Below are 27299 nucleotides of genomic sequence, written 5' to 3' on the forward strand. Positions count from 1 at the left end.
TGAAAACAGGAAAAAAAAAAAACTGCACTCAAGCTACCGTCAAATGAAATCTTAAAAAAAAAAAAAAAAAGGAATATATATATATATATAAATCAATGTTCAAGGCACTACATTCCTTCACATATTTCCATCATAAATACTGTCCTCTTAAGTTTATCTCACGCCACTGGTATTTGGATTCCAATGTAGTGTTTTAAAGTGTACGCAACACAGAAAGGCAAAAGCAATGTGAAAAACCGCAGTAACACAGGATACAGACAAATATGCTTTTGTGACCAGAGATAAAATGTCTTGTATGGCTAAGTTTAGTCAAGACCAAAACCGGAAAGTGTTCGGTTTTCAGACATACCTCACATGTACTGTACAGTATACACACACATATCTACACACACACAGGCGCGCGCTTGCATTCACATCAGATAGACGTGTTGTATAAAGAATTTCAACACTTGCGCCATGTTATTTACAAAAGCAGACTATGTACAAGTGGAGCTCCGGTGAACAGAGTGGAGCTCAACCATCTTGCAAACACACACACACACACACACACACACACACACACACACACACACACACACACACACACACACACACACACACACACACACACACACACACACACACACACACACACACACACACACACACACACACACACACACACACACACACACACACACACACACACACACACACACACACACACACAGTCACTGACAGAAGAAATCAGATAGTCCTCGTGGTTTTTGGACAGGGGCCAGTCTCAGGATTGTGCATGACCACAGGGTAACCTTGGATCCCTGGATTAGCCATTGTGGAATAGGGCATCATTCGAGCCGTACCGAGCAAGCCGACGGGAACCACGGACCCGACGGGGCTCGGCATGGCGGCCCACTGCTGGCTGTAAAGAGGAGCGGGCACCCTCCCTCGGTAGGAGCCTGCGGGCACCAGGTAACGAGGAGAGATCGCAGCAGAGGAGCTCGGGGCGAGAGCCGCAGGCATCGCGGGGCCCGACGCAGCGGTCAGCGGGCAGGAGAGTGGCAGCGTGAACTTGCCGGGATCGACATGACATTTCATCTGAAACAGAAGGTGTAGCGTTAAATACAGTGCCAAGGCCGAGACGTTCAATACAAAAACCCTGAAATGTATCATTAGTCTTTTCTTTCACATGGATCCTGATATGATCAGTTCAAAAGCCACCGGAGAACAAAAATGATCCGTGGAAATAATTTAATCTGCATAACAAGCTGACTCAGGTTTATACGTCAATGGAAATGAAGAGGTGGGTTGAACCTCTCCATAAGCCGGTTAAGCAAGAAGAAAATGCACCATTAAAGAAAACTAAACCGATTTGCTTTTTAGCTGCATGTCTCCTGCACATCTTGACACACAAGCATGTAGGAATGTCATTTTTCAAATGTAACATTATCTGTTGAGTCTTAGTGGTTTTTAAACACTGAATTGTTGAATAATTTAATTTAATAAATTTAATGTGAAAGGCGAGTTTTTTTCTGAGACACAGAAACGAGCATTGATAACGTGGCAACATATGAAATAAATTTTGCAAATGGTATTTTTGCGTGCATAAAATAAAATACACAAATGGCCCTGAATGTTGTTTTGAGGTTATTCTTTCTAAAATGTTTACCTTTCAGTTTGTCAGTAAAAAAAAAAAAAAAGTCTCAATAGTTGAGTATCATTTGATCAAATTGATCCGACTCATCTTTGTACTTACTACTATCATGATAAACAAGACTAAAGTGATGTGCATGTAGGCCAGACCGTCACATCTCACACAAGCTATAGCAGAAACCACTGCTTGCACGTTTCCAATGCAGTACCTCACGCGCTCCCATCGGTGGCGCTCTGTCCTGCAGGCCCTGCTGGCGTTTCTGCTCCTTCATCTGATTCAGGGAGGGTCGCGGCTGATTGGCCGCTGCGAGGGTCTCCTTGGTCCAGTCGTCGACCAGCTTGTGAAAGTCGTCGGTAAACGTGCCTCTCTTGTTGTTGCTGTTGTTGGTCTGGACCTGAGCGAGCCGTGTGATTGGCCGGGCCGGGGGCGAGGATGTGGCGGCGTTGAGGGTCTGCGCCTGGCTGGAGGCCGTCTGAGACGTGGTGGTGTTGAGAGACGACCCTGAAGAGACACAAACGTGTCAAAAGGTACGGTTCCCCTCATCTACTTAAATAAATAATAATAATAAACTTGTTAAACCGATTGACTGCTGTATGGCAGGCTGAACGACAATTTGGACAAATGGACCCATAATGTCACCCGCATGAAAGCCTTTCAACAGTCTTCATGATTTTTGGTGAGTAAATGTTGAAATTGTGGCACATTTTGCCAGCATAGCAGCCAAAGGATTAGAAGACACCGATTTTTACGAGTAATTACAAAACAATGAAAATGTTTGATGTGCAAAGCAATGACGCATTTCTGCCGTCAAGACGTAAAAGGCACATCGCCATGCAAGACGAAACACAAATTAACCCGACAATCAATAAAGTACCCAACGATTTCAACAGAGATTCAAGTGGCAGAATAATGCAGAGAAAAACAAAACAAAAAAAACAGCATACATAACAAACACGACTAAAATATTGAGGACAGAGTAAGAAAGACAGAGAGTAGGAAAGTAAATGAGATAGTTACTACTACTGCGCTCTTTGCCTAGACATAGTCGTTTCAGAGTGGACCCTATAAAGAAGGTAAAACAGCACAAGACAGAAACAGTTAGGCCAGGACACACTGCACACCACAAGTATGTGGACAAGCTGCTTCAAAAGCACATTCAGCTATTAAAACGATTCGGGGAGAGAGAGAAGGAGGAAGAGGGAAGACAAAGGGGTTTAAAGGTGAGGAGGACTGGAAGAAAGAGCCTAGGTGTTTCTCTGACGTGAGGAACTGTGTGACAGGGTGGGAAAAGTGTGCCTCTGCTTTGGCTTGAGGTGCTACGTGATCCTTTCTGCTGGTGGATTTACCATGTCAGGACCATTTTTTAATATGGATTGGAAAAGAAGAAAGCATCTTTAACGGTAACATCTAACAGTCATTTGTAGTTATTTGTAAATATTGCGTGTTTAAAAAAAAAAAAAGGGTCTATTAAGTTGGTGATGAGAGATTAAAACAAGAAAATTGTGTCGTCTAAGAAAAGAAGGCTGGAGCCAGGGTTTAAAAAAAATATCATCCCTTAATCGATGTGAGAAAGCCTGGAAAACAAACAGTGGAACTAAAATAAGTAAAACTCTACAGAACTGAAAGAGCAGAGACAGGAGCTGCAACCCATCAAGAGTCAAACGCTTGTAAAAATACAAAAAAACAAAAAGAAACAAAACCATGCAGGTAACTGAGGAGAGGTGAACAAAGAAAAGGAAAAGAGTAATATTGATGATACAGCCCTTCGTATGGCGGAGCAAGTCTCCATCAGTGCCCTGCCTGGCGCCTGCACCATGCACGTCTTCTCCATCCAAACATGAGGGACAGAGCGAGCTTCCTCTACCAAAGCAAAAGGGCCCTGCCTACGGGGGGGGGGGGGGGGGGGGGGGGGGGGGTGGTGGTGGGGAGGGGGAGGTGGGGGGGGGGGTCTCCCCGTGTTAGTGCACAAAGGAGGGCAAACTTGGGCAAAAGTGCCTCGACTTTGGAGATGTTACACGATCGAAATTAAGAGTGGATGGAAACAGACAATAAATAAAATTAGGGTATTAAAAGACTCTCGTACACTTGTAACACAGACACGCTTGTTGTTCCAAGCTCTGACCTCAGGCCCATGTTTGGACAGGACGAGCCATTCACAAGGCTGACGTGTGCTTATGGGGTCACTTTTTTTTTTTTTTTTTTTTTAAAGCCAGAAGCGCTGCACAAAGCAAAGAGGGCAATGCTCCCACAAATTAATGATTATGAATGCTACTGCAGTTCTGCAAGTCGCGCATGATGGCCAGAGGAACGTCTGTGTACAGAGAAGTGTGTGTGTGTGTGTGCGCGTTAAAGGCCACACACAGCTGGATGAGAGGAAGTACAGCCTGGAAATGTTTCCCCCATTTCATATTGGAGACGGTAAAGATATTCTCTTTAAGGTCATTCTGAATTGATTAAAACCCTATTGGATCATTTTGTACTGCAACTCCTCACCGAATCAACAAACACTGAAATGTCTATTAAAATGTTGGTGGAGTGGCCGTTGTGCACGCGCATGACATCATAATTTTAAAAGTTAATTGAAAAAGCTCAGCAGACATGTGATGTTGATACTACAACTCCAACCCAAGAAAATGCAAAGGAGAAGATGCAGATATTTGAAAAATAAGTTAAATTTTTTAAAAAGTGTATAGCTAATGTACTAAATGTTTTTATATTTCAACCATGCAGATTAGTGCACTTCCAGCCACCATGTTTTCCCACTATAACTTTATTTTCCCATTGCATTGTTCTCAGTAGTGATGGATTTTAAATTAAGGTCCATAAAGACAAATAAATGAGTTGGGTTGTTTTTTTTAATTTGAATGTTTTATAGAGTTGTGATGTGGGGAGTGATAAACTAGGAAGTATCAACATCCATTTTTAAATGCCACAAAAAGTAGAAATACTTTAGTTACGTCACTGAATGACCAGATTTAAAAAGACAATCAAATTTAAACATTTTCTGGCTGCACAAACCTTTCATTTTCATGATTTTGATTGTGTGTGTGTGCCTGGATTGGTGTGATTTTAATAGTCACAGGTTTGAGGTAAAAGCAGATGACGTATGCATGTGATGGATCTCCTCTGGCGGTCAGTAAAAGAAAGTGAAAAATAAAAACTGTACAGAACACAATCCTCAAGGTTGTTGAGGGGGTGGTGGGTGGGTGCGAGTGGTTGGAGGAGAAAATCGGTGATGTACGTCAGATGAGGAGACCCGAGAGAGGGCTCAAATTAAAATAGCCAACAGATTACATGGAGATGGGAGATAAGAAAAGAGGCTGGTTAAATAAAGAGGAGATGGAAATGTGTGAGGGGGGGGGGAATAGAAAAGAACAAATACAAACAGATGGACAGAGACACAGGTCCACTGAGGAATCTAGTGCGTGGTTTGCTACTAGATTTATAGGTGACTCTCTCTGACGTTTGGTGGTAAACCGTCCAGCCTGTAAAAATGAATATAAGAGGGAAGAAGAGAAGAAACAAGAGAGATGCTTTGTAAAAGTGCACAGAGACTGGGATGAGAAACCCCACCAATTAAAAGCACCAGATAAAGGACAGTGAGAAGGAATTTGATATGAAGGACCCCCCCCCTATTGTGTCTGATGGTGAATGAAAAACTACTTGGAGTAGGATTTATGAAGACGAGTTCGTTTGGTAATGGAGACCACTGATATTAAATGGATTGTGGAGAGCTGATGAATGGACCCATGGCGCTACATTCAATACACAGAAACAAATAGAAGCGTTTTCTGTGTGTGGATGCCATAGATTGGATTTTTATTTTTTGGACAATTTCAATGCAATGCTTAATTTATTGCATAGAAAAGAAGTGTGAAATCAGGCAATTACTCAAAACCTTGAAGGTTAAGGGGGCTGGTTTCAAGAGAATGACTTTGAATTCTTTAGTCAAACTTAGTCAAAGACAAATCCACGTTTATTATCCACAATAAGCTGCAGAGTTCCTGACCTTGTACTGAACTAACTTTATGTGATGAGCTTCTTTTCACTACAGTACGACAGAAAATCAAATGCAAGATGAATTAAGTGAAATATCAACATTGAATAAAAAAAAAGAAGAAGAAAAATGTTATTTCAAAATCAGTGCTTTTCTTTTTCTTTTTAAAATTAAGGACGTAAAGACATTTTGTTATGGATACTGCATTTGAAAATAAAATGAAAACAAGCTGTGTGCTGCAATCTTTATGCAGTAGTAGTCTATTAAAGATTTATTGTCCTTAAAAACTGCTGAACATCGCAGATTCACTGAATAGCATTTCACTTTATGTTTGGAGTTCTTGGCATCCACTTTGCATTCGCTCAGTAGTGAATACTCCCACTGCTACATAACTCAAGTAATGACTCGAGCTTATAAAACCAAATTTACAATGTAAACATGTTTATAAATAGGTTAATTTACTTTTTGTGATTTATGGGTTATCTTGATTGGCTCAGAAGCTCTTCGATTGTGCATCTGACAAAGAATAACCAGACACAGTGCACAGGCTGAATGTAAAGCACAAGAGGCATCGTTTTGCTTATTCCAACAAATTGCACCAGTGGAACAAAACACATTTACTAACCTGAAGGTCTACCACTGTTATGATAATATATGCAGTGTTTGAAATGTCCCTGCTGGAGTTACGTGGATAAATGGTTGGTAATGTAGTTGTCAAAACAATTTAAAAGCACTTGTACAGTTCTAAAGGCGTTTTTGTGGATTGTACGTGCCGTCCACGCAGACACGCGACCGTGCACACGAACGCACGTGTACCTTGGCCATTGCCAGCTTGGTGGGCCGTTCCGTCCCCGTGCAGCCCGGCGTAGATGTTGTCGGAAGAGAAAGAGCCCTTCAAGGAGCAGGGCTGCTGGGTGTGGACCTGTTCTGGGGCTGCGCCGCTGTGATTGCTGGAGCTGGAGCTGCCACTGGAGTGAGGGGAGCCATCTGACAGAAGGGAGCTTTTGGCCGGAGAGCCGGATGAACTGGCGGCGCTTTCACCTTTTTGAGGAAAAAGATATATAAAAAAAAAAAGTGTGAGTCAGAGTGAATCACTATGAATCACACTCCTACTGTTTTCTTGACATGTTGCCATCCCTGTGCTTTTCACAGACAAAATGGGCGCTACCGACTATTAAAGTTCTCTCTTCTTGCACGTAACCCACTTGACACGCCGCCACCAACCCACACACCTTTCCTCTCAACATTGCTCGTGTTCAGGTTGTTTCGGAGCTGCTGCACCATGGGATTGAGCAGTTTTCCGGGTTTCAGCTTGTGTTTGCTGGTCCGGCGCCTGCGGCCGGTTGGGGGCGCGGCGTGGAGGAGGCTGACGTTTGGGGGCAAAGCTTTCCCCAGCTCCTTGTACAAGTGCTCAATCTCACTCCTTTGGAACGCCTGCAGCTCCGAGATCTCCTTCATGTGTCTAATGAGAGGTTCGAGGGGGAGACAATAGGATTAAATTAGCTTGAACCATTTGAGAGGCCACTTGCATGCTATCTTCTCATGTTTTATTCTCCAATAATTTACACTCTGCTCTACAACCACGAATAAATTAAAATATGCATCAGTTTTCTCAGGATGCACATATCAAGTTATAAGAATCCTTAAAAATTCTTGGTTTTTTTCCATGCGTAACTAACCTAAACTGACAGACTAACAACTTTCCATGCTGCTCTGAAATCATCAGAATCATTAAAAACATTCAAAGACATTGAACACCTCTGTGCCAACAGCTACGGCTAAAACTTTGTTTTGGATGTTGTTGTCATGTGGTACATTGTGCTACTCCGACTGAACTGTATGCCTGATCAAGCCAACCTCACATCTCTGCAAAGTTTGGACAAACTCAAAAACACAAGAAAACAAAAGTGTAGAAAAACTACTGCCGTAATTAGTGACAGCAGTACTGTAGCACAAATGATGGGTAACTTCAAGATGAAAGGAAACGCTTGATTGTAATTATACCTGGGTTGGTTACCTTCATGGACACAAAAGATTCTGCAACTTAAGATGAGAGAGACTGGACTGAAAAGTTACTGAATGAAGAAGTTCATAGATTTAGTTTTTCCTCACCATAATCCACTGAAAACTCATAGTTTGTCCGATTTTTGCATCACATAATCGAGCGGGCAATTGTGAATTGGTTGGAATTAACTATTACTAAGCGAAGCGCCTATTCTGATCCACTGTGCTCTGGTGCTTATTGCCGAATGGCTTTTAAATTCTGATGCGACTTTCTAATTAGAGCTGAGCTGTAAACAAATAGCAACTCACAGCTTTTTTTAAATAGCTAATTACTGTACATATGTGAAAATACATCCAACAGGCTCTGTTACACTCTGTGCAGCCCTGTGTGCATGGAAATGCGCGACTTTACTTTTCTCTCAGTTTCTGCAGCTCTTTCTTCATATCTGCATCCTCAAACTCGGAGTCGTTGTCGCTGCTGATGTAGGATGAGTGAGGGTGTCCTGCAGAAGGTGGCGTGTGACCATTCATGGCCACTGGCTGCCGGGCCGGTGATTCAGAGCTCTGCTCGCTTTTGCTCCGACCGGAGCGCCGCAGAAAGGCAACGGCTCTCTTCATGAGGTCACTCCCACTGTGCTCTGACAGAGCGTGCGCGGGAGGCGTGCGGTGAACGGGAGGAGCGACGCTGCTGCTTTCTTCATCTGCCGAGTCAGAGTAAAGGTGTGACGACGAGGGATGATGATGACGCGTTGACGCGTCCATCGTTTTGGCCCGGGGGATGTGGTGCGGGGTGCTGTCGGGACTGGAGGTCGGGGTTGGCTGATAGAAGTTGGGAGGGGCAGAGTAACGTTTACTGGGTATTCCCGTGTCGCCATTCTCAGCTCCGGGCGGCGCAGAAGACGTGGACAAAGCCACGCAGTCACTTCCTCTCCCGTCTTCGCGCTGGGTCTGGCTGCGAGACCCTCCAGAACCACTGGAGGGCGGCGGGGAATTGCCGCTGCTGCGGCTGGTCTTGCTTTTCTCCAAACGACAAATGGCATCGGGTGGAGTCGGGATGATCTGGAGGGATAAGAAACCCATGGCCATAACAAAGTTAGCGTTTATACACATCGCAAACTAATGCAATGTTTGAGCAACAAACTGGAGGCAGGACAAATAGCATAAATCATGACATACAATATAATAAAATTGTAGTTGTTCAAATGACATTTATAGTGAACAGATTTGCTCAGTATTGGGTTTAAAAGTGGATTCTTACTTGAAAGCGGCTTTTGGAGCTGTATGAAGTGGAGCTTGCAGACCCATCTCTTCGTTTTAAGTCCCTGTTAGGAGCTAAACAAGCCAGAAGAAGAATACTTTAAAAAGGTTTTTTGACTATGCAGTAATGATGCAATGTGGCTATAAATAAATAATGTAACCTACCTGCAACTGCAGAGTCACTTAATACTCCCACACTATCCGTGCGCTCAGGAATCTGAGGCTAGCAGAGAAAAAAAGAAGAGTATGTGAGCGTGGGAGGTTGCAATCATTTGAATGGTGATAAGTGGTAAACCATTGCATACGCTCCAGCCTCTGCTGACCTCAGTTCTGTCTGAATGAGTCAGATCATGATGTGTTTTTGGTAGCATGGATACACACAGGAGGAGGAGGAGGAGGAGGAGGGGGTCAGGATGAATTATTGCAGTGAAGCAGTAATTTAGGTACCTGCCCGTCTTTCTGAACACAGTATTGGCCTTGCTCTTTACAGCTCATACTTAAATCAATAGCGCAGCGCAGCTAAATGATTCAACGATAATGCCATTACCACAGTGCATAACTATTGTCTGAATGTTTCATAAACACAGAGAATATTACCAGCGCTTCCCCTTTCTTTGTCTGCGCTCCCTCTGAGCTCTGGCCGTCTGACACCGGAGGGGAGCCGACTCCTTCTGAGCTGGGGGCCTGGGCGTCAGCTGCGGTGGCGCAGGGCTGGGAGGGACCATGCTCCTGATACAACAGATTTCGCAGCTTTTCATCCAAAGTCTTGATAGTCCGGTCGACAAACTCCACCCTGCGTGGCCCCTCGCTATCCGACTCCCCTGGGCCTCCGCCTTGCTGCTGGCCTGATGAGCTCTGATGTGCTGGACTCTGGGGCTGTGAGGTCACGGTCCCAGGCTGCATGGGTGTGGCGTAAGGCTGCTGCAGGACCACAGACTGATGGGAGGCCGGCTGAGAGGGATGTTCCCCAGTGGGGCTGAGTTTCTGATTTGATTGATTAGTTTGAGACGAGACCAGACCACCAGCTCTTCCTTTATCAATGGCCTTCACATCCAGAGAGACAGGTGGCACAATAGCGCAGCACGGCATGTCTGATACCATGGAGACAGCAGATATGCAGGTTTCTTCCACAGGAAGGGTGTTCTGATGGCTGATGTCACTGGCAGCAGGAGCACGTTTGGCCACGGAGGGCTGGGTCTGCTGGACCAGGCCTTTTCCACTGGTTTGGTCTGGAGGCTGCACTGAGGCCTGAGCAGCAGTGGGAACAGTTGAAGAGGAGGAGGAGTTTTGGGAGGATGAAGATGCGACTGGAGTAACCAATGCAGCTGTGTTGCTGGCTGCTCTGACTGATGATGAGGCAGACGTCTCAGTCTCTGCTGAAATAAAAAAAGATCAGAGGTGATTATGAGGTGAACAGATTGTCAGTTAAATAGCGGAGGCCTTGAAGAAGAGGAGCTTGGCCTTGTGGGCACCACGAGTGTTACATCACGACTCGTCTTTCCCTATCAGGCTTTGTCAGCTGAAGTAGAAATCCTGCCTTTCATTTCTGCAGAGAACCACTGCAGTAGCATGCTTACATAACTGACCTCAACGGATGAACCATGCAGATGCACACTCTTATACATGTGCGCCATCTTCAGTAACAACAGCAGCAAATAAGACAAACAATAGAGTTCACTCATAGAATTAACTGGCTGTCATAAAGACTGCATCCTCATGAAACATTTTTTGCTTCATTAGGCAGGGAAAATTAAAGACAAACAAATTAATAACACCGCGCATTTCTGACTGAGGAGCATACCCTGGGCTGTAGAGGTGCGCGATGTTGTGGCGTCCTTGTCTATCGTCGGTGTCTCAGCCACAGGGCAGATGATAAACCAGCGCTTGCCAGTGTGGAGGACTGTCGAGAATTGAGACAGAAAAACGCGTTTATTCAAATCTGTTTTAAAAGTACATTCAGCAGAAGATCCTAGGGCAATGCCGGACCGTTTAAAAGTAACTTAAACCAAGAATTGGACATTTTCAAGTGTAATATCAAGTTCTAACTACCAGTGTTGCATCATAGTACAATTGTAAAAATGCAAATGGTTGAAGGAAAAGCTGCATTTGAGTTTCCCTTGATGCAATCAGAACTTACCATTCTGTTGGTACACGAGCTGTGGTGTGCACGGTGCAGAGGCCTTCAAGGAAAAAGGAAAGGTAACTTCACGCAGGATTAAAAAAAAAAAAAAAAAAAAAAAGATTTCCCCAACCACCTAAATAGTTGAAACTGAAATATATTCAGTTAGATCAAGATGTCATATCAGCAGGACTGGTATTTTTGGCAGCTCCTGTTGGCAGCATTGAATGCAAAGTCATTTTGAGAGTGCTGTCAGGATGATGAATCCGAGGCAGCGCCACTTGTAAAGAGATTGCACCATTTCGACTATTAACTGCCAAAAGCTTCTTTCTCACCTCGGTTCCCAAAGTGTCAGTTCCATCGCTTGGTTTGGGGCTGTGTCCTTGGTCCGAGTTCCTCTCGCCCTCTGTGTCCTCACTGAGCATGTCCTCGGCTTTGTCCACGATGTCCTTCAGCTGTTCAATGAAAACCTCCTTCTCGAGGGGTAAAATGAAATCATTCTCCACCTTAAGGGAAGTAAAGTCAGACATTTAAGACTCTATCTGAACCATGAGTATTTGTACTCAAGCAGACACAACACCTGAGGCAGGAACATGCATGTAAAGGAGAGTGTAAAAAAAAAAAATCTCATGTATTCGTTTAGTAAAGTGCCGTGTTAAAACAAAGGCATGAGGCTGCAAAGTAAAAACAGGAGATAAAGCAACGTTAGGTATGAATACTTCTTGCCATCAAAGCAGTTTTCAAACTAATTCTGTGCCAGCGTCCTAAAAAAAAACTGGGTGTTGGATGATTCAGATCTTTGTGTCTTTTCATGTAAACCCAAGTAGACATGATTGTGTTAACATCAGAGCGCTGGCTGTATCTGCTTCAAAACATATTCAGAGCCAATCAGATGGTATTATATGATGGATAAGGAGCATTGTATTACACGAGACTAAAACTTTTGTGCGGGACTGTAGTTCATGCCAAGATAAAAATAACACTTTTTTTCAAATCAAATTCTGCACTAATGATAATCCGATGGCTGCTCCGGTTTGTGGAATTATGATTGACTTGATATTTCTGTATAAAAGATAATCTTTTTTTGTTTAATACAAGCTTCATATTTGACAAATGCTGAGAAAAAAAATTAGATGCTGTATAACTACACGCATCATGAACAAGGTTAGACTGAAGGACACGTTAAAACACAAAGAAGCAGAATAAATACTATTATTTTGATACACACTGGAAGTATAAGTGCATCAGCACACTATAGCAATGTAAACTACTGAAACTATCAACAACATTGCCTCCACCATATGTACCATGTACGTCGCAATCTCTTCTGGTGCATCTCCGTCAAGGTCAAATTTGAAAGTGACCATTTTATGGTTATGAGTTTCCAGCTGGCACTCCACCATCTTGTCCCCAGTGTTACACACCTGTAACACGAATTACAACATGTTTAAAAATGTTTGTTTTTACTTGAATCCAAAGGTGTGAGCATTGCGTTTACCCACATTCAACATGCTGAGCTTTGGTCTGCTGATCTTTTCCTGTCGAGAGCGAGTGCGCGTTGACCTGCGGTGATGTTTCCGGACTTTTGCTTCGCCTTTGCCGCCGTGCGTACCTTCATAACCGTCACTCATCTCCTTTCCTGATGTGGCATCTGAATTGACACTGTTTCAGCAAGGAAATCATTATTCTGAATACATTTGATGTTCAAGCGATAACATACTAAACAGAGCACTGTGTGTGTCCCTAATAAAAAGCAAACAACTGCCAAAATAACATTTAAGTAGATATGATTTGTGACAGATAATGACCAACAACAAAACACAAAGAAGCACAATCTTCAATAGAATTATTGTGTATTGGGAATAGAAAGAGGGTAATGATCTTTATATCCCATCTTGAATGCACGGCTTTAGGAGTTTAAAGCAGATACATTTGTGGTGTATAAACTAGTATTGCAAAAGCAATAAAACATATTTGGTTCTGAAGTCAGATGTACAAAGCTGTGCATGGTGTGAAGATGCATGCTGCTCCATTTGGAGCATTGTGGACCTTAAGGAGTTCATATATATTTAATTACACATGAGAGCTCTTCAAGATGTCACTCATGATAATGTTTATAAAATCACGTTCAATATATTCCTCCAAACAACATAGGTGAGATGAAACAAGCGAGTACCTGTCATAGCTTTGTCCTCCAGTATGCTTCTCTGCAAACTGGTCCTATAGATAAACACACACAAAACCCCAGAGGGAAATATCAAGGTCAGATACATGATTAATTTATTCTGAAGTTACTGTTTTGTTCTGCGAGATGTTCCTTATGATGTACTGTATAGTCTCCGTAGGCCGATTTCTTTGTTTAACAAAAGTGTACCGGGAAATTAAAGGGATTTGTAAGTTCATACCTCTGTGTTAGTCTCTGCTGGACCCTGAGCTGCAGCTCCTGAAGCAGAACTGAGTTTCTGCTGAGTCAAACTGGAGTTGGCAGACCCTGATGATGCTTTCTGAGAGTCAGAGGACTGCAGCACAGAATTTTGGCCTTGAATGTGACTCTGGGGCTGTTGGCAGGAGCCAATATTGTCCAGCTGGGCAGCTTTAGTCACTGTTCCCAGGTCTGTCCCGTTCTGTCCCAGTGCAGAGAAAACCGGAGGTTGTGCGAGTTGAACAGACTGAGTGCAGGGAACACGATCAGGGTGGCTGACCTGGGCTGGCTGAGGAACCTGGTATAGAAAATATAATCATAAATACAAAACCACTCGCCCGTTTAAAAGTGTCAATTAAGGTATAGAAAAACACCTTCAACACAAACACCTCAACTTGGGTTCACACCTTCGAGGTAAACATTTGTGCTCCACTACAACTGGCATAATTACCTGAATCAGAGGCTGAGTGTTGCCATTTGTGAGCGTGTGTGCGTTCAGAGACGGGACGGTGTGTGTGTGCATGGGGTGGGGAGTTAATGTGGCTATAAAAGCAGACTGTACATGACAAGCGTCATATCTAGCACTGTGCTGCAGAGCAGCGGTGGACTGATGCTGTGGCGACGTTGGCTCTAAGTGAGCCAGCACGGGTGTGGGGGAAGGTATAAGGGACACCGGGACGGGTGAGACTAAAGCGTTTTCAATGTTCAGAGGGGACAGCGGGGAGACGGAGGGGTTTGCGGGAGCAGCTTGTCCAGGAGAAAGGAACATGTGGTTAAAAGAGGAGGATATCGAAGGGTGAGGAGCAGTGCAGGCGTGAGGGTAGGAGGATTCACAGTCAGCCACAGCTGTCATCACATGGACTGTGGGATACTGTGAAGGAAACTGAAGGGAAACGAAAAAGGAAAGAAAGACAAAGGAAAATCAATAGTCCAGAGAGCAAAAAGAAAACACAGGAGGATGTGCTTCAAAACAAGTCTGTTTGTTTTGGTCTGTAAACATGAAGCAGGCTAGAAAAAGTATGTGCTGAGGCACACAAGAAATCGGATATAAGGGAAAAAAATAAGGAGCATTAGCTCATCAAGATACATTCAGAATAGAGGCGGCTAACAATACCTGGGACGGGTGTGATTGTGGGAGTGACGCTGAAATCTGTAGAGGTTGCATTTGTTGAGGGACAGTAGTTGAAGTCATTGAGTGTTGAGGAAGATGTGAATGAGTCGACACACTGGAGGCTGACGGGTTAAGACTCTGTTCATCTTGTCCAAGCTGTGAAATGCACTGACCAGCAGGGATATTCTGGAGAAACAAATTGTCAAAAAACAGAGGGGAAAAAAACAGAAGAATTCAGTGATGACTGGCACGCTACTTGGAAATCTGCATTTCCTACCAATCGCAATAGCTCACATTTTCCATCCTTTAACATATAAAATCACGAAATTTCAGCATAAACAAGTGCATTTCGTGACATTACATAGGAAACCTGGAATTACTGGGGAATTCAGGGGCTAAAACTATTCATTTGTATTTCCATAATCTCTCTGCTGGCTGATGTCTGAGGAAACCGTTGTTTATCAAGCTGTTTTTTTTTTTAAACTGTAGAATGCAGCAGTTTTCAATTCAAACTGTACCAAATCAAATCCAGGCACCAAACTATAAGCAGCTCTAGGCAGAAACCACCATACAAACAACCATAACTCCTTTAAGAATGTTCCATTGTATCGCATTGGTAGCGGCAAATCCGAGTAAGAAATAAAGCAATGGTGAGGTCAGAGGTAAGTGCTCTCTGTGAGCTACCGCACAAGAATGTAATTATAGCAACAGCATTGGATCTCACCTGTTGGGTCATATGTGCAGGCTGGCTCTGCTGAGAACAGGCTGGAGGATGAGTCACAACCTGGTTACTTCCTTCATAATTCTGAGAAGCAGCAGCCGCAGACTGTGCGAGCAGGTACTGGCTCTGACCTGAAGCCGTCTGTTGGAGGGCTGAATGTGTGTAACTCTGAGTGGCAGCATCGTGTAAAGCTGAGGCAGAGTAACCCTGAGGGTTTACTGCCACCTGCACAACTGAGCTTGGTGTTGGATGGGGATGGGACAGAGATGCATCCTGATTGTGTTGTGGCATTGCTGTCTGAAGAGAGCTATAAGTGGATTGTTGTGCCATTTGTTGATGAATGGTGTGGACACCTTCTTGACTATGCTGCAGCTGAGGCTGAATAAATGCCTGCCCGGTATTTTGTGAGTGTTGCATACTTGGTTGAGTATTTTGTGGTAAAGACTGTTGGTGCTCCTGCTGAATGGATATCTGCTGACCGTAAAGTGCTGGTGTGGAGGAGCTCTGGCCAGGCTGCTGACTGGGCAATTTAACTGTGGCGTGGACCTGCTGCGGCGCGCTGGGAGCTTGTGCAGGATGACACTGGATCGTGGCTACAGATGAGAGAGGGCAGCTTTGTGCTGGCTGCTGCATTGACAGGGCGGTTGCTGCAGTCTGTTGTTGTACCGATGCAGGATAACCCGATGCATTTAGAGACTGTTGTTGAGTTGCAGCCACAGAGTTCTGAGAGTTCTGGATGTGCAAAGGAAACGTCGAGGGGCTTGCCGATGCGGCCTGCTGTTGTTGGGCGCCTGGTGCCTGGTAGCTTTGCACATGATGTTGCAGCAGCGCTGATGTTCCAATGCTTGCTGCAGTTTGGGATTGCTGCAGATTTGGAAGTGTGTAGCCCGAAGCACCCGCTGACTGCTGGATGTTGACTGAACACATGCTGGCTGGAGTTGGTGAAGAAGCATTCAGCTGACCAGCATATGGAGCAGCAGGGTAGCTGTGTCCAGGCTGGAGGTAATGCGGCTGTGTGTGCATTGCTGTGCTGGAAGAGGGCAAGCCCTGGACAGACGGTTGATTCTGATGACCTGCAGAACTGGCCTGAGGACACAAAGAAGAAAATGAGTTTACTTTTTATGGGGAAAAACATTTAGGGCCAGGGTTACTATCCTGCAAAAGGTTACAGTTAGTGATAGCGGATGTAAATATAATGGGAGGATGAGGGATATAAATAAGTTAATGAAACATCTGTAACAACAATGAGCAGGCGATGACAGCTGCGGGTTAAAATTAGGACAAAAGGGAGAAATAGGAGAACCAGAGGATGGGAATTATGCCGCCACCCCTCTCCATTTATCAAAGGCCATTTTTCCCATGGCAAGCTGAGGAGATAGAGAGCTCTTGCATCGGGTCCGTTAAGCAGAAAGGGAAACGTTAAAGTCTAAGTCAGTTGTAGGAAGGATCGTTTGGGTTAATCAGCGGGGAAGAGGTTTAGCATTGTCCTCTGACAGCAGCAGGTTTAGGATTTTAAAGGAAACGGTCAGCTTTGGAGGCCCAGCAAAGTTCAGAAGAGTAGACAGGAAATTGATCCAGCTCCATGCAGAATATTGCGATGCCTCCTACAGGTTGGGAGAGATCTGCTAAGCGGGCACTTGCCCCAATACAGGGAACTAAAGCTTGTTTGCTACTGAGACCTACCACTCCCACAGCCCCGGTAACTTGTTTTCGTCCAGTACAGAATCTGCCCTCACACTCCTGGAGAGATTTTTGGTCCACAACCACACTGCCAGTCTGAAGACGACTCTTTAGGGTGCAGCTTCCATCACTGTGGGAAGGCTTGAAGGCAGCGGTGGGATGCTGCAGGGAGGTGTTGTGACAAGGGGCTGTTTTACGACTGATTATGTTAAACAGTGACTGCTGGAGTAGTGAAAAATTTGAATAATCACTTGGGAATTTTTGCTGGCCGTAACTGGATGCTCCACCAGATAATGACTGGCGTCTGGAGTCACATGAGCCATGCTGTGTTGGCACGCCAAGAGAAGGCCGGCGGTGACCCCTGTCTTGTGACCTCAACAGAACCAAAGCAAGGCAGGCCTGGCACACCGAGCCTCTTTGTGTTGCCAAATGGTGGTGATGATGAGAGGTAAGACTTAGAAGACTGCTGAGGTCAGAGTGTCGACGTGCACCGGACAGGGGCACGGTTAACTGTTCGCTGGCGGCCTCAGATGGCAGCTGGACGCTGGTATCACTGAGTCGACGGTGCTCGGGAGGCGAACTGACAGGGGAAACTTGCAGCACGGGCAGAGTTCTTGGAGAGGGAAATCCATCCTCAGCCTCCGAGTGCAGCTCAGTGGGACTGAGTTCTGACTGGTTCTCTGCCACTGTGAGGTTGGGACTGATTGATCGCTGAGACTGAATGAGGGCATGAAGTTGAGCGATTTGGTTTGCCCTTTGAGAGTCAAACACGGGGGCACTTCCCCTCCGGCCTGCTGCTCCCAATCGAGTCCTGAGCTCTGGGCTCAGCGCGGCCCCCCACACTTCACCCTTGCCACAGGAACGAGGTCGATCTGTCACAAAAGGGCTACAGCTCTTCCACTGATTAAAGAACAACCCAAAAGCAAAACACATGTTACTCACAATACACATAACATAACCCAGCAACTACATGATGAAATGAGAGAAAACAATGTTTGCATGGAATTTTTTTTTTGGGGGGGGGATATATATAGTGGTGGCAGACAGCAAAAAACATAAATCCATGTTTACTTATTTTGAAGTGTTCCTACAGCATATGTGTTTAATTCTTACATCATGTAAGGGATAACTGTTCTCAAGAGTATTTTATTAAATCAAAATGTATGTGGTCCACTTGGGTGTGGAAGCTGCTGATACAGACCTGCGGTGTTGCCATAGTAATAGGCTCCAGCAGGGACTGGTAGAGGACACTCTGCTGGCTGCTGTGGGAATCCGAGTACACGGTGGAGCCCATGCCACTATCAAGCGTGCTGTCTGCTGCAGAGACACACAAATCCTACACTCAGAAACACATGGGCACCATCGCTGACATTTTTTTTTTTTAATGAGCAGATGAGAAAACGAGCTCTTACATGTGACCGAAGTGGCACTGGTTGGTAGGTGACGCAGCCTGTTGTGCTGGTCTGCCTCCGTCTCTTCTGGCTCCAGCAGAAGGGGCTGACCTACATGTGGAGCGCCAGCAGACAAGCCCTGAGATGGTGTCATCTGGATCCTGTGCACTCCGTCACCCTGAGCTGCAGCAGACACTGTTCTCTCTCTCCTCCACTTGATCAGAGCCACACGGTCCCTGATCGACTTTCCCACAGTCTTTACATCACTCTCGTGGAAGAAGCCAGAGTCCACCTGACAGAAAAAAAAAAAAGAAAAGCATGACTTTCAGGATATTTTTAGCGAGGAGCATGTGAGAAGAGAAGATGCATTAAAAGGGGGGGGGGGGGGGGGTAGCGTGGCAAGGAGAAAGAGCAAGAAAAGAAGGAATAGAAATTCTATTTTAGGGCTGCAGAGCAATAGGAGACAATTGTCAGTGATTTGCTTCATTGTTCCCTACAGAACAGTCTCGACCATCACATCTGCAAATAGAGATGAAGGCAATGCATGCACTCGGTTTTACAACTCAGACCCACAAAAGTTTGGGATGAAGTACAAATGTAAAACAGGATTCAATGATGCCTATATTTTACTGTTAATAAAAAGAGGTTTATGAAGATTGTGAAACATCTGAAAAAAGAAATATAATCAATCTATTAAAAAGGAATCAGTGCTATGACCCTTATAGTATAGAAGATGCTGGATTGCTCAAAAGGTTAATTGTCAAAATGTCAGTAACATGACTGTGTATAAAAGAGCATTTTTGAAGTCTCTCAGAGAGAAAGACATACCACAACTTTAATAGTATCGACTGGCAATTCTGTCTAAAGTATCCATCAGTAATACCACCAGCCTAATTTTCAGTGATACCTTCATTTCCATGTCTGCTAGTGTTCAGAGTTTACAGCCTAAACTTAAGAATTAACTTCTACAGTGCTATCCATCCACTGTTGCATAAAACATTTCCGTATGTGCATTTCCCATTAATGCGGATTATATTCAGTCTTTACATACCGTCTACTGAAATAACCGTTAATGGTTTTATCACATCAAAACAGAATACAAACTGATCCACTAACATAAAATTATTGAGAAACGACAGCCCAGGTCAACGCTCAGATAAAAACTAACTCAAAATTTCAACTCTGGTCTTTCTGGCTTTTTCAGTTACTCTCCCTCAGTTCAACAATGTGAACAACTCAAAATCCTGATTTTAACATTTAAAGGTCTTCAAAGTTTATCACCCATTTACCTCACTAACCTATTACACCACAGTGTCTCTTCCACCCACTCTGATCTTTATCAGAAGAACCCTGAACCGTCATACCGTTTAACTTCAACAATATTACCTCAGCCTTTCCCCCACTCTGATCCAAAACACTGAAACCAAAAACCAAAAAGCTTGAAATAGCACATTTTATTTTCAGTCGTTTTAAAGTACTTTAATGTAAAAATAGCAAATTTTAAAATTCTGAAAAATCAGTGAGGAAGTACCACCTGAATTTTAATCATTTTCAGATATTGTTGCAGCAGTGATGACGATGAAAAGTTGAGCAAAGTAAGTGAGTTAATGCTTTGTAGGAAGCAATTTTAGTTAAACAAAAAAAAAAGACTTGGGCAGAGAAATAACAGCATGATGGCAGGAGCATCACTCAATGAGAGCATACTGCTGATCCATACATCTGCTCTTATTGGAAAGCAATTGTCCTCGACTATCTCAATCCATTTCTTCTTCACATCACGACTGAGGCCAAAACGGCACGGAGGAGTGAAGGAGAAGAGACGGAGATGAAAATGAGTGGGTGAAAGAGAGGGCCACTACAATAATGACCTTAATCAATGCAGCTAAAAAATGTTTAATAAAAGACGGGGAACCACGCAAGGTGAGCATCATTTGATCAATTGGCTTGCTATAAAGAAATAATTCCATACTTTATTAAATTGAGGGAACAGGCAATAAAACCTTCTTAATTATATGATATATGAATAACATAGCAATATTTGTGCACTCAGTTTGGTTTCCATGTTGCAGCAGCACATTAATATATTTATTATTAATGCTACAGAAACTTGCCACAAATCAATGCAATTTTTTTTTTTTTTAATTAGTACCACTTCAGTTTCAACCCCTTATCAGTTAAAAATATTTACATTCTCTACTATAAGTTGACTCCAGCCTTAATCCACACCCCTATTCAAGACATTTTCACTAAGGAGCTTTCTTATCTGATGAGCAAACTATGTAAACACAAGGAAAAAAATTAAATAGCAATCACCGGATTCTGGGAATAGCAAATTAAGATGCCAACAGCAATCTCCATTTAAGTATCTGCTCAGATCAAGAGATGAGTACTGTTGATAGTATGGACACACTAAGCTGCAAAGACACGCAAACGCATGATCGACTCAATGTGTAGCGCAACTTTAACTTGATTATTCAAACTATTCGCCACTCCTACAGGATGCCTTATAAAAACAACCTGAATCGGATTTATTTCCTCATAGTTTCATAAATAAATCCATTCCTCTGATTTCTGCATCTGTGAAGAATTCACTCACCATTTCTTGAGCCACGACCTCGGGGACTTCCTTCTCTAAGTCGAACGTGAACTCGATGGCTCCGCTCTCCTTGTACTTCCCTTTTAACTTCTTGTGGTCCTCCACCCAGAGTTTGAGGGCGATTGAGGCCTTTTTCCCGTCATCCTCCTCTGCGAGCTCTACCCTCACACCTGTGTCCTCGGCAAAGAATGCATGGTTCAACAGGTCCTTGATGGTGTATCTGCAGAGAGGAGACAGTCCAGCTCAAAGGTGCTCTCCAGAGTAATCTCATCTGTTCTGTCAAATCGCTTTAACATCCCAGGATTTCTTGGTTTTTTTGTGAACCACCTAAAAACAATTTTCTACATGTAACAAGAGGGGGGCACAATAGTGTAGTGGAGAGCACTACCCCAGAATAAAATATGCATTAGTACGTTTGTATCAGAATACAACTAAAAACAATTTAAGAAAAAATTTAAATAATAAAAAAGCTGAAGCAATAATGCAAAATGTGAATACTAGAAGTAGTCAAAGTCTAAATTATGGTGATTCAGCAGTCGCATTACTGAACAGGACTGGACACATGTATTGAACTGTGACAAAAGATATAGCTCGATAGTGAAAGGCTATTTTTGGCCTCATCTTTCACGTTAATTAAAAGTAACAGTCATGTGTGAACCTGAGCTTCTGATACACTCACTGCACCTAATCACACTTGGATATAAAAAAAACCCCACTGGAAACTAATTGGAACCATTTTTTTCTCCCCCTCCATACACAAACTCATTATGTAACAGAAGTGAAAGACACCCTGCAGATATGGAGGGAGACCGCAGTGCCGCCGGGAGCCCTACTGTCAGTGGCGAGCCAACAAAGCGGGTGTGGCAAGATAAGGCATGAAAGACGAGAGGGCACCTTGTGGGCCTTGTTGGCTGGACACTTGGGGACAATCACTCACCGTTCCTCTTTCTTTTGGCAGATACACTCCCCAATAATCTCCTTGATTTCAGGATCCATGACCTTGTTGTAACTGGCGGGCTTCACTCCCTGAGGAAAAGCAAATGTACACAAAATGTTGAGAGCAGGTCATCTAACGGATGCTGTGCTGATGAGAAATAATGACAAAAGAAAAACGGAAGGAAATGTGTGGGGATGTTTTAGCGAGACATTGTGGACACGACAGCAGCGGAGCTCAGGATCCAAAAACCCCAACCTGAATTATAAGCACTTTGCTTCCTAAAACCAAACCCTGGGGGGCCAGAGATTTTCTCATATTGAATGACCAAGAAACAGATTATCTTTATTGGTCTTTCATGAAACACTGCGCGTCTTGCCTCTGGTTTTGATTATCCTTCTTGTAACATTAAGCGAACTGCTAGGATTCTGGGAGTTATATTCAATGTCTGCCTAAGTTTTCATATATAAATCAGGAATTTTGTTTGCAGAAGTTTCCATCAGCTCAGGCAAGATAACTAACACAGAAACTTTGAAAATAAAACACTGTAACTCCTTGTCTAATGAACCAAAACTCATCAGGACTTTAACATTTTTACAGCGCTCAGTTGGCAAATGGTATCTTACCCTATTTCAGCTTGATAGTTTAAAGTTAGGCTCATTCACTGTAAACACTTACAGTATGTCATGTTCTGATGTGAACTGATTATTTTGAGATTGCTCCTCGTTTTCTTTTTTTTGCTGAATCTGTGTTTTGTCATCTGCTATATTTGTTGATTCGGTCTAATGTCTGAGGAATCCACATGGGCCGGGCACAATGAAGCTAAAATTATTTCAGTGCGATGTCCATATTTATATTTTCTTTTCTGAAATTTGTAATTTTTCTAATATGTATATGTCTTGTTTTAATTACCTGTTAAGCACTTTGTAACATTGTTGCAATAAAAGCAAAACACAATTGTGGACAAAACACTGCATGGTGTGTGTGTGTGTGTGTGTGTGTGTGTGTGTGTCTGAATTGACAAATATGGCAGAAGACACTGGGTACTTTAAATCTGCAGAGGTAATCAGAAATGTCAATACAAATCTAATTGAGCATTTCCTGCATCTGAAATATGTAAAGTGTAAGCATCCATTAAATTGACATTTTTATCAGTTCTGCAGCTGAAAGCTGGATCTGTTCAGGATTGCCACAGTATAACACAGTCAGTGTTTCTCTGTGACCAATGTCCTATTAATATCCTGCAGTGGTCCCAGCAGGGCTGTGGCATATCGGTACAGAAATTATGCAGAAAACATTATCCAGAGACAGCAGCACTGATGCCGCCCAACCATTCAGATGGACAAAATGTGAACGAGTCATCATTTAACCCAGCCAAGTCTTAAGAGTGGAAAATCAATACTCCTTTACAGATCCAGGGGCATGTCATAATCTCAGACACCCTCCGAACCGATAAAGGTTTGCACTGCTTTGCCGGTAGAGGTACACACATCAAATTGAATACAACAATCTTTAGCCTTCATTTAAAAACGCCAACGATGTGGACTCCTTTTTGTAAATCTATCTAAAGGCAGTTTCATACTTGCGCCTTATTTGTGTGAAAGCTCTTCCACACTGCTGCGGACCACACAAGTGAAACCTGGTGCTGCTCATGTCCAGTGTGAAACACAGGAAATTAACTTTGTAACCACTGCAGCATGTTGCAGTCTCTTGCTGTATGCTAACGTTTTGATAATAGTGCATACTTCTGTATACATGGTAGCATTCTGGGTGGCTCAAGGCCTCTCCTGCTGCTACTGGACTGTGTCTTGTGAAAAAGCAATTACGATGGAATACGAAAATAAACACAAAAACACCAGGACAGCACAAGTTTGTTGTTGCTCCATTGTTCTAAATCTCAGGACTGTACAGGATTAATGTCTGCTTTCAGTCCTGGCAAAGCAATTAGCCAGGATCTCTTTTTCCTTATGCTTTTAAATTTCAAAGATCAATTTCATCTATATTAGCCAAACTAAATCCCGGATGCCTGCACACACATTAAGTTTCATATAATCTTTAAACACCCCTCTTAACCCTTCAGAAGGTCCTCATTGCAATATTAACAAAAAGAACATTTGAACAGTCAGTTCCCCCCCCCCCCCCAAGACATAATTTAATGTAAAGATGCAATAAAAATGTGTTGTAAAGTGTAAAATTGACCAAAATGACGCATTTCAATATCTTAGGGTTGAGCAGTACGCGTTCATTTTAAAGACCATACTATTACTGAGTTTAACAAGCAAATGTCTTTCTAAACATTTTAAACCCCCACTACGCTTTATATGCAATATCACAAAAACAAGCGCATATTTTACAACTGGAGAACTCACACTTGTGACTTTGCGGTAAATCTGAGCAGCATTTTGGCACTCAGAGTAGGGATATTCCGAGGTGGCCATCTCCAGCATACACATGCCAAAGGCATAGACGTCCACGGCCTCATCGTAGTGCTCTTCATACATTTCTGGAGCCATGAACTCGGGAGTTCCTGCAGAGAGAACGTGGCAAAGGGAAGAGTAAAACTCCACTACTCGTTTGACTGCAAGAATCAGAAACTGTGACACGCCAAATGCTCACGCCTCCTACCTATGACACTCTTGGCAAAAGAAGCGGCTTTGAGTGTTGCCAGTCCTAAATCACCGATCTTCACTGACCCTGTAGGCCCAGTAATAAAGATGTTATCACATTTAAGGTCCCTGTGAATGATGGGAGGTGTCCTGGTGTGGAGAAAGTGGAGTCCTTTCAAGATCTGTCTGCACCAGCTTCTCAGTACCTTGGGCTTCATCACTTTGAAGCGTTTTAAATAGCTGTGGGGGGGAAAGAAAAGGACATTTAAAAAAAATAAATAAAAAAAACAGTAACAACATGCAACCCTCATTTACAAAATTGTCATAGGTGTCATCAAAACTCACGTTTTTAGCGTCCCTGACGTCATCAGTTCGGTTACCAAAACGATGCATTTCTTTCCTTTCAGAGGAGACTCCCAGAAATCATAGAAACGGACGATGTTGGGATGTTGGAGACCCTTCAGCATCTCTGCCTCCTCTTTAAAGCGCTGACGTTCCACTTTGGATAGCTTACGATCCTGGAAGAAACACGCAGATCCAAGAGAAATGGTGAACATCAAGCACTTGATACTGATAGTCGTGACATTTCCGGATCCCAGCAAACAAAACATCAATTCAGATTTAAATTCATGCATCCAGCATCCTGTATGAAGAGACCAAGCATGAATAAGAGTCGTGCCAGCCATGAATTAGGTGGGTGTGTAGCTGCATTCCAACCTTGACATATCAGTGAGTGTGTGTGTGTGTGTGTGTGTGTGTGTGTGTGTGTGTGTGTGTGTGTGCTTGGATCAGCCGTTCGCATTATACTTTATTTTAAAAATGAATCTAGAATTCAATTAGATGTACAACTTCAGAGTGAGTGTAGTTAATAGAGTGACTTACACTCTTGATATGTGTGGTAGTTGGCAGCTTTGCTTTACTACAATCATAAAATACTGAGCAGAAGTTTGGACACATAGACCAAAAGTGGAATAGATCCCTTTCACAAATTCATACCCCGTGTATGTATAAATGATTAAGATGATTCAGATTCAAAAGTAATATAGAAAAAAGGAGCGACAACCAATTAACAGAAATCTATTTGGTTCGGAATATCAAAGAAGTCTATATTTTAGGCAGAGATTGGGTCAGCTGTTCTCTGGATTAAACAAAAAAATAAATAAAACGTACGTATTTCTTCCAAACGTCTAAAAATTTGTGATAAGTCTGAACTGTTATTTATAGTCCACTGTCACAACCGGACAGGAAAAACAAAGAAGCAAACAAAAATGTTTAAAATAATTAGAAAAAAAAATTATATTTAAATTAAATCTGCCAACTGATTCATCAACTTGTTACAGCCTAATTTTTCCATTGGCATCATATTTTAGGGAGACAATGACAGATAACCTCGCCCTGCCATCCAGACTGAGGGGCGACAAAACCACAGCAACTCTGGGGAGAACAAGCCCAGGCGTTAACGTGGACACACCCACACCACGATGCAGCTAAAGGTTACACATCGATCTCTTCTATCCTTCTATCCTGCTTGCTCACGGTCTCACCCGCTACCTTTTGCTCCTTTCACCCCCTCCCCCCGCCCCCTCCCATCATCTGCAATCCATCTCCCTCTCTGCACCCTATCACCGACCACTCCCTTGTTCAACATCCTCACACAGACACGCACCCAGAAACATCCAGGCTAACCCCTCCTCCCCTTGATCCCCCCCCCCACCCCTCCATGAGAGTTGGCCCCTCCTGTTGTGGCACCTTGTGTGAGGTAGTGCTTTCTTTCCTACAATTCTCCGCTTTTCTTCTTTAAAACCGCCACATCAATGACTTGCATAACGCATCCAAGCGCTCGGTGACTCGAGGCAAGACCCCACCCCTCACAGAAACACAGACGGACGACACTGTCAGAGGAATGCAATGAACGCCGCCTAGCCGGATCTAATCTATTCAATTATTCAACTGCAGTCGACTCCCTCTGCGATGAAACGGGCAATGCCGAATCAAGGTGGATTGCCTAAAAATTTACGGCAAACCACGATGTGCTGTGATGCAATGCCTCCAGCGGTGATGCGGTGATAAAAGAAAGGCAACCGTGAGAATGTGGCACATCAGGTTTTCAGTGCAAGTGTGTGTGGGGGGTGGGGATTTTTCACTGCACTCTTCTAAGTCCCATGAATAATTCAGTTCTGCAGAGAACTCTTTCTACTGAAGCAAGCTGAGCAAGCCAAGGCTGGGGCAGCCGAAGTTGGGCTGGGTTATCCCCATGTGCTCTTTTGTTGCACAGGAGCAGCACGTGGTCCAAGTTCACCTAAAACACGAGTCAGAAAGTGCAACAGTGAGGAGTGAAACAGACAGCCAAGGGCGTTCTTTTCATCCAATGAGTACTGCAGCATTTTCCTCCCTTTGGGCAATGCGCTCCTCATCTTCCCACATCGCTACTCTCTTTCTAGCTCCCCCTCATCTTTCAGGAATTGTGCTGCTTTCCAAAATAGGAGCCTCCCTCAAGCCTCAATCCCCCTACACCTTTCCCTTTAAGTAGACAATGAGGCTTCTGCATAATTCAGGATGCTGAAAGGTGTTGTTCACAGTATATACAGATAACAGCATATACATCCCAGACAGTAGAAGGCCATCACGCCATTAAATTCACACCAGATGGAGCATAAGACACACTTCTCAAGAGATGAAACTTAGGTTTGTTTATAGTTACTGTGCGGTATGACACCTCTTCACAAGTATGACTCATTAAATTGTATTTAGACTCCAAACAGAGCAAACAAACTTCTCAGTGTCTGTCATTTGCATGCAATCTTATCAAGTGTATGCTAAAGAAAAGG

General features: G+C 43.5%; 1 protein-coding gene across 1 annotated transcript in view; it reads right to left on the reverse strand.

Moving 5' to 3' along the window:
- Positions 1 to 726: 726 nt before the first annotated feature.
- LOC308130525 (serine/threonine-protein kinase WNK2) overlaps positions 727 to 27299 on the reverse strand; it is a gene marked incomplete at its 3' end in the record, with an annotated part of 38567 nt that continues 11994 nt past the window's right edge. Inside the window, 28 exon segments of the mRNA XM_080496928.1 lie at positions 727 to 1077; positions 1842 to 2134; positions 2651 to 2695; positions 5020 to 5118; positions 6447 to 6671; positions 6863 to 7092; positions 8047 to 8693; positions 8893 to 8966; positions 9057 to 9114; positions 9489 to 10264; positions 10693 to 10791; positions 11029 to 11071; positions 11346 to 11516; positions 12318 to 12434; positions 12513 to 12672; positions 13187 to 13230; positions 13416 to 13730; positions 13884 to 14315; positions 14547 to 14729; positions 15268 to 16350; positions 16948 to 17844; positions 18146 to 18261; positions 18357 to 18627; positions 20932 to 21151; positions 21869 to 21957; positions 24235 to 24392; positions 24491 to 24711; positions 24817 to 24989. Of these exon segments, the coding sequence (XP_080353054.1) occupies positions 727 to 1077; positions 1842 to 2134; positions 2651 to 2695; positions 5020 to 5118; positions 6447 to 6671; positions 6863 to 7092; positions 8047 to 8693; positions 8893 to 8966; positions 9057 to 9114; positions 9489 to 10264; positions 10693 to 10791; positions 11029 to 11071; positions 11346 to 11516; positions 12318 to 12434; positions 12513 to 12672; positions 13187 to 13230; positions 13416 to 13730; positions 13884 to 14315; positions 14547 to 14729; positions 15268 to 16350; positions 16948 to 17844; positions 18146 to 18261; positions 18357 to 18627; positions 20932 to 21151; positions 21869 to 21957; positions 24235 to 24392; positions 24491 to 24711; positions 24817 to 24989 (7590 nt within the window).

The sequence above is a fragment of the Blennius ocellaris genome (genome assembly GCF_963422515.1).
Source record: "Blennius ocellaris genome assembly, chromosome: 5".
In the NCBI taxonomy this organism is placed as follows: Eukaryota; Metazoa; Chordata; class Actinopteri; order Blenniiformes; family Blenniidae; genus Blennius; species Blennius ocellaris.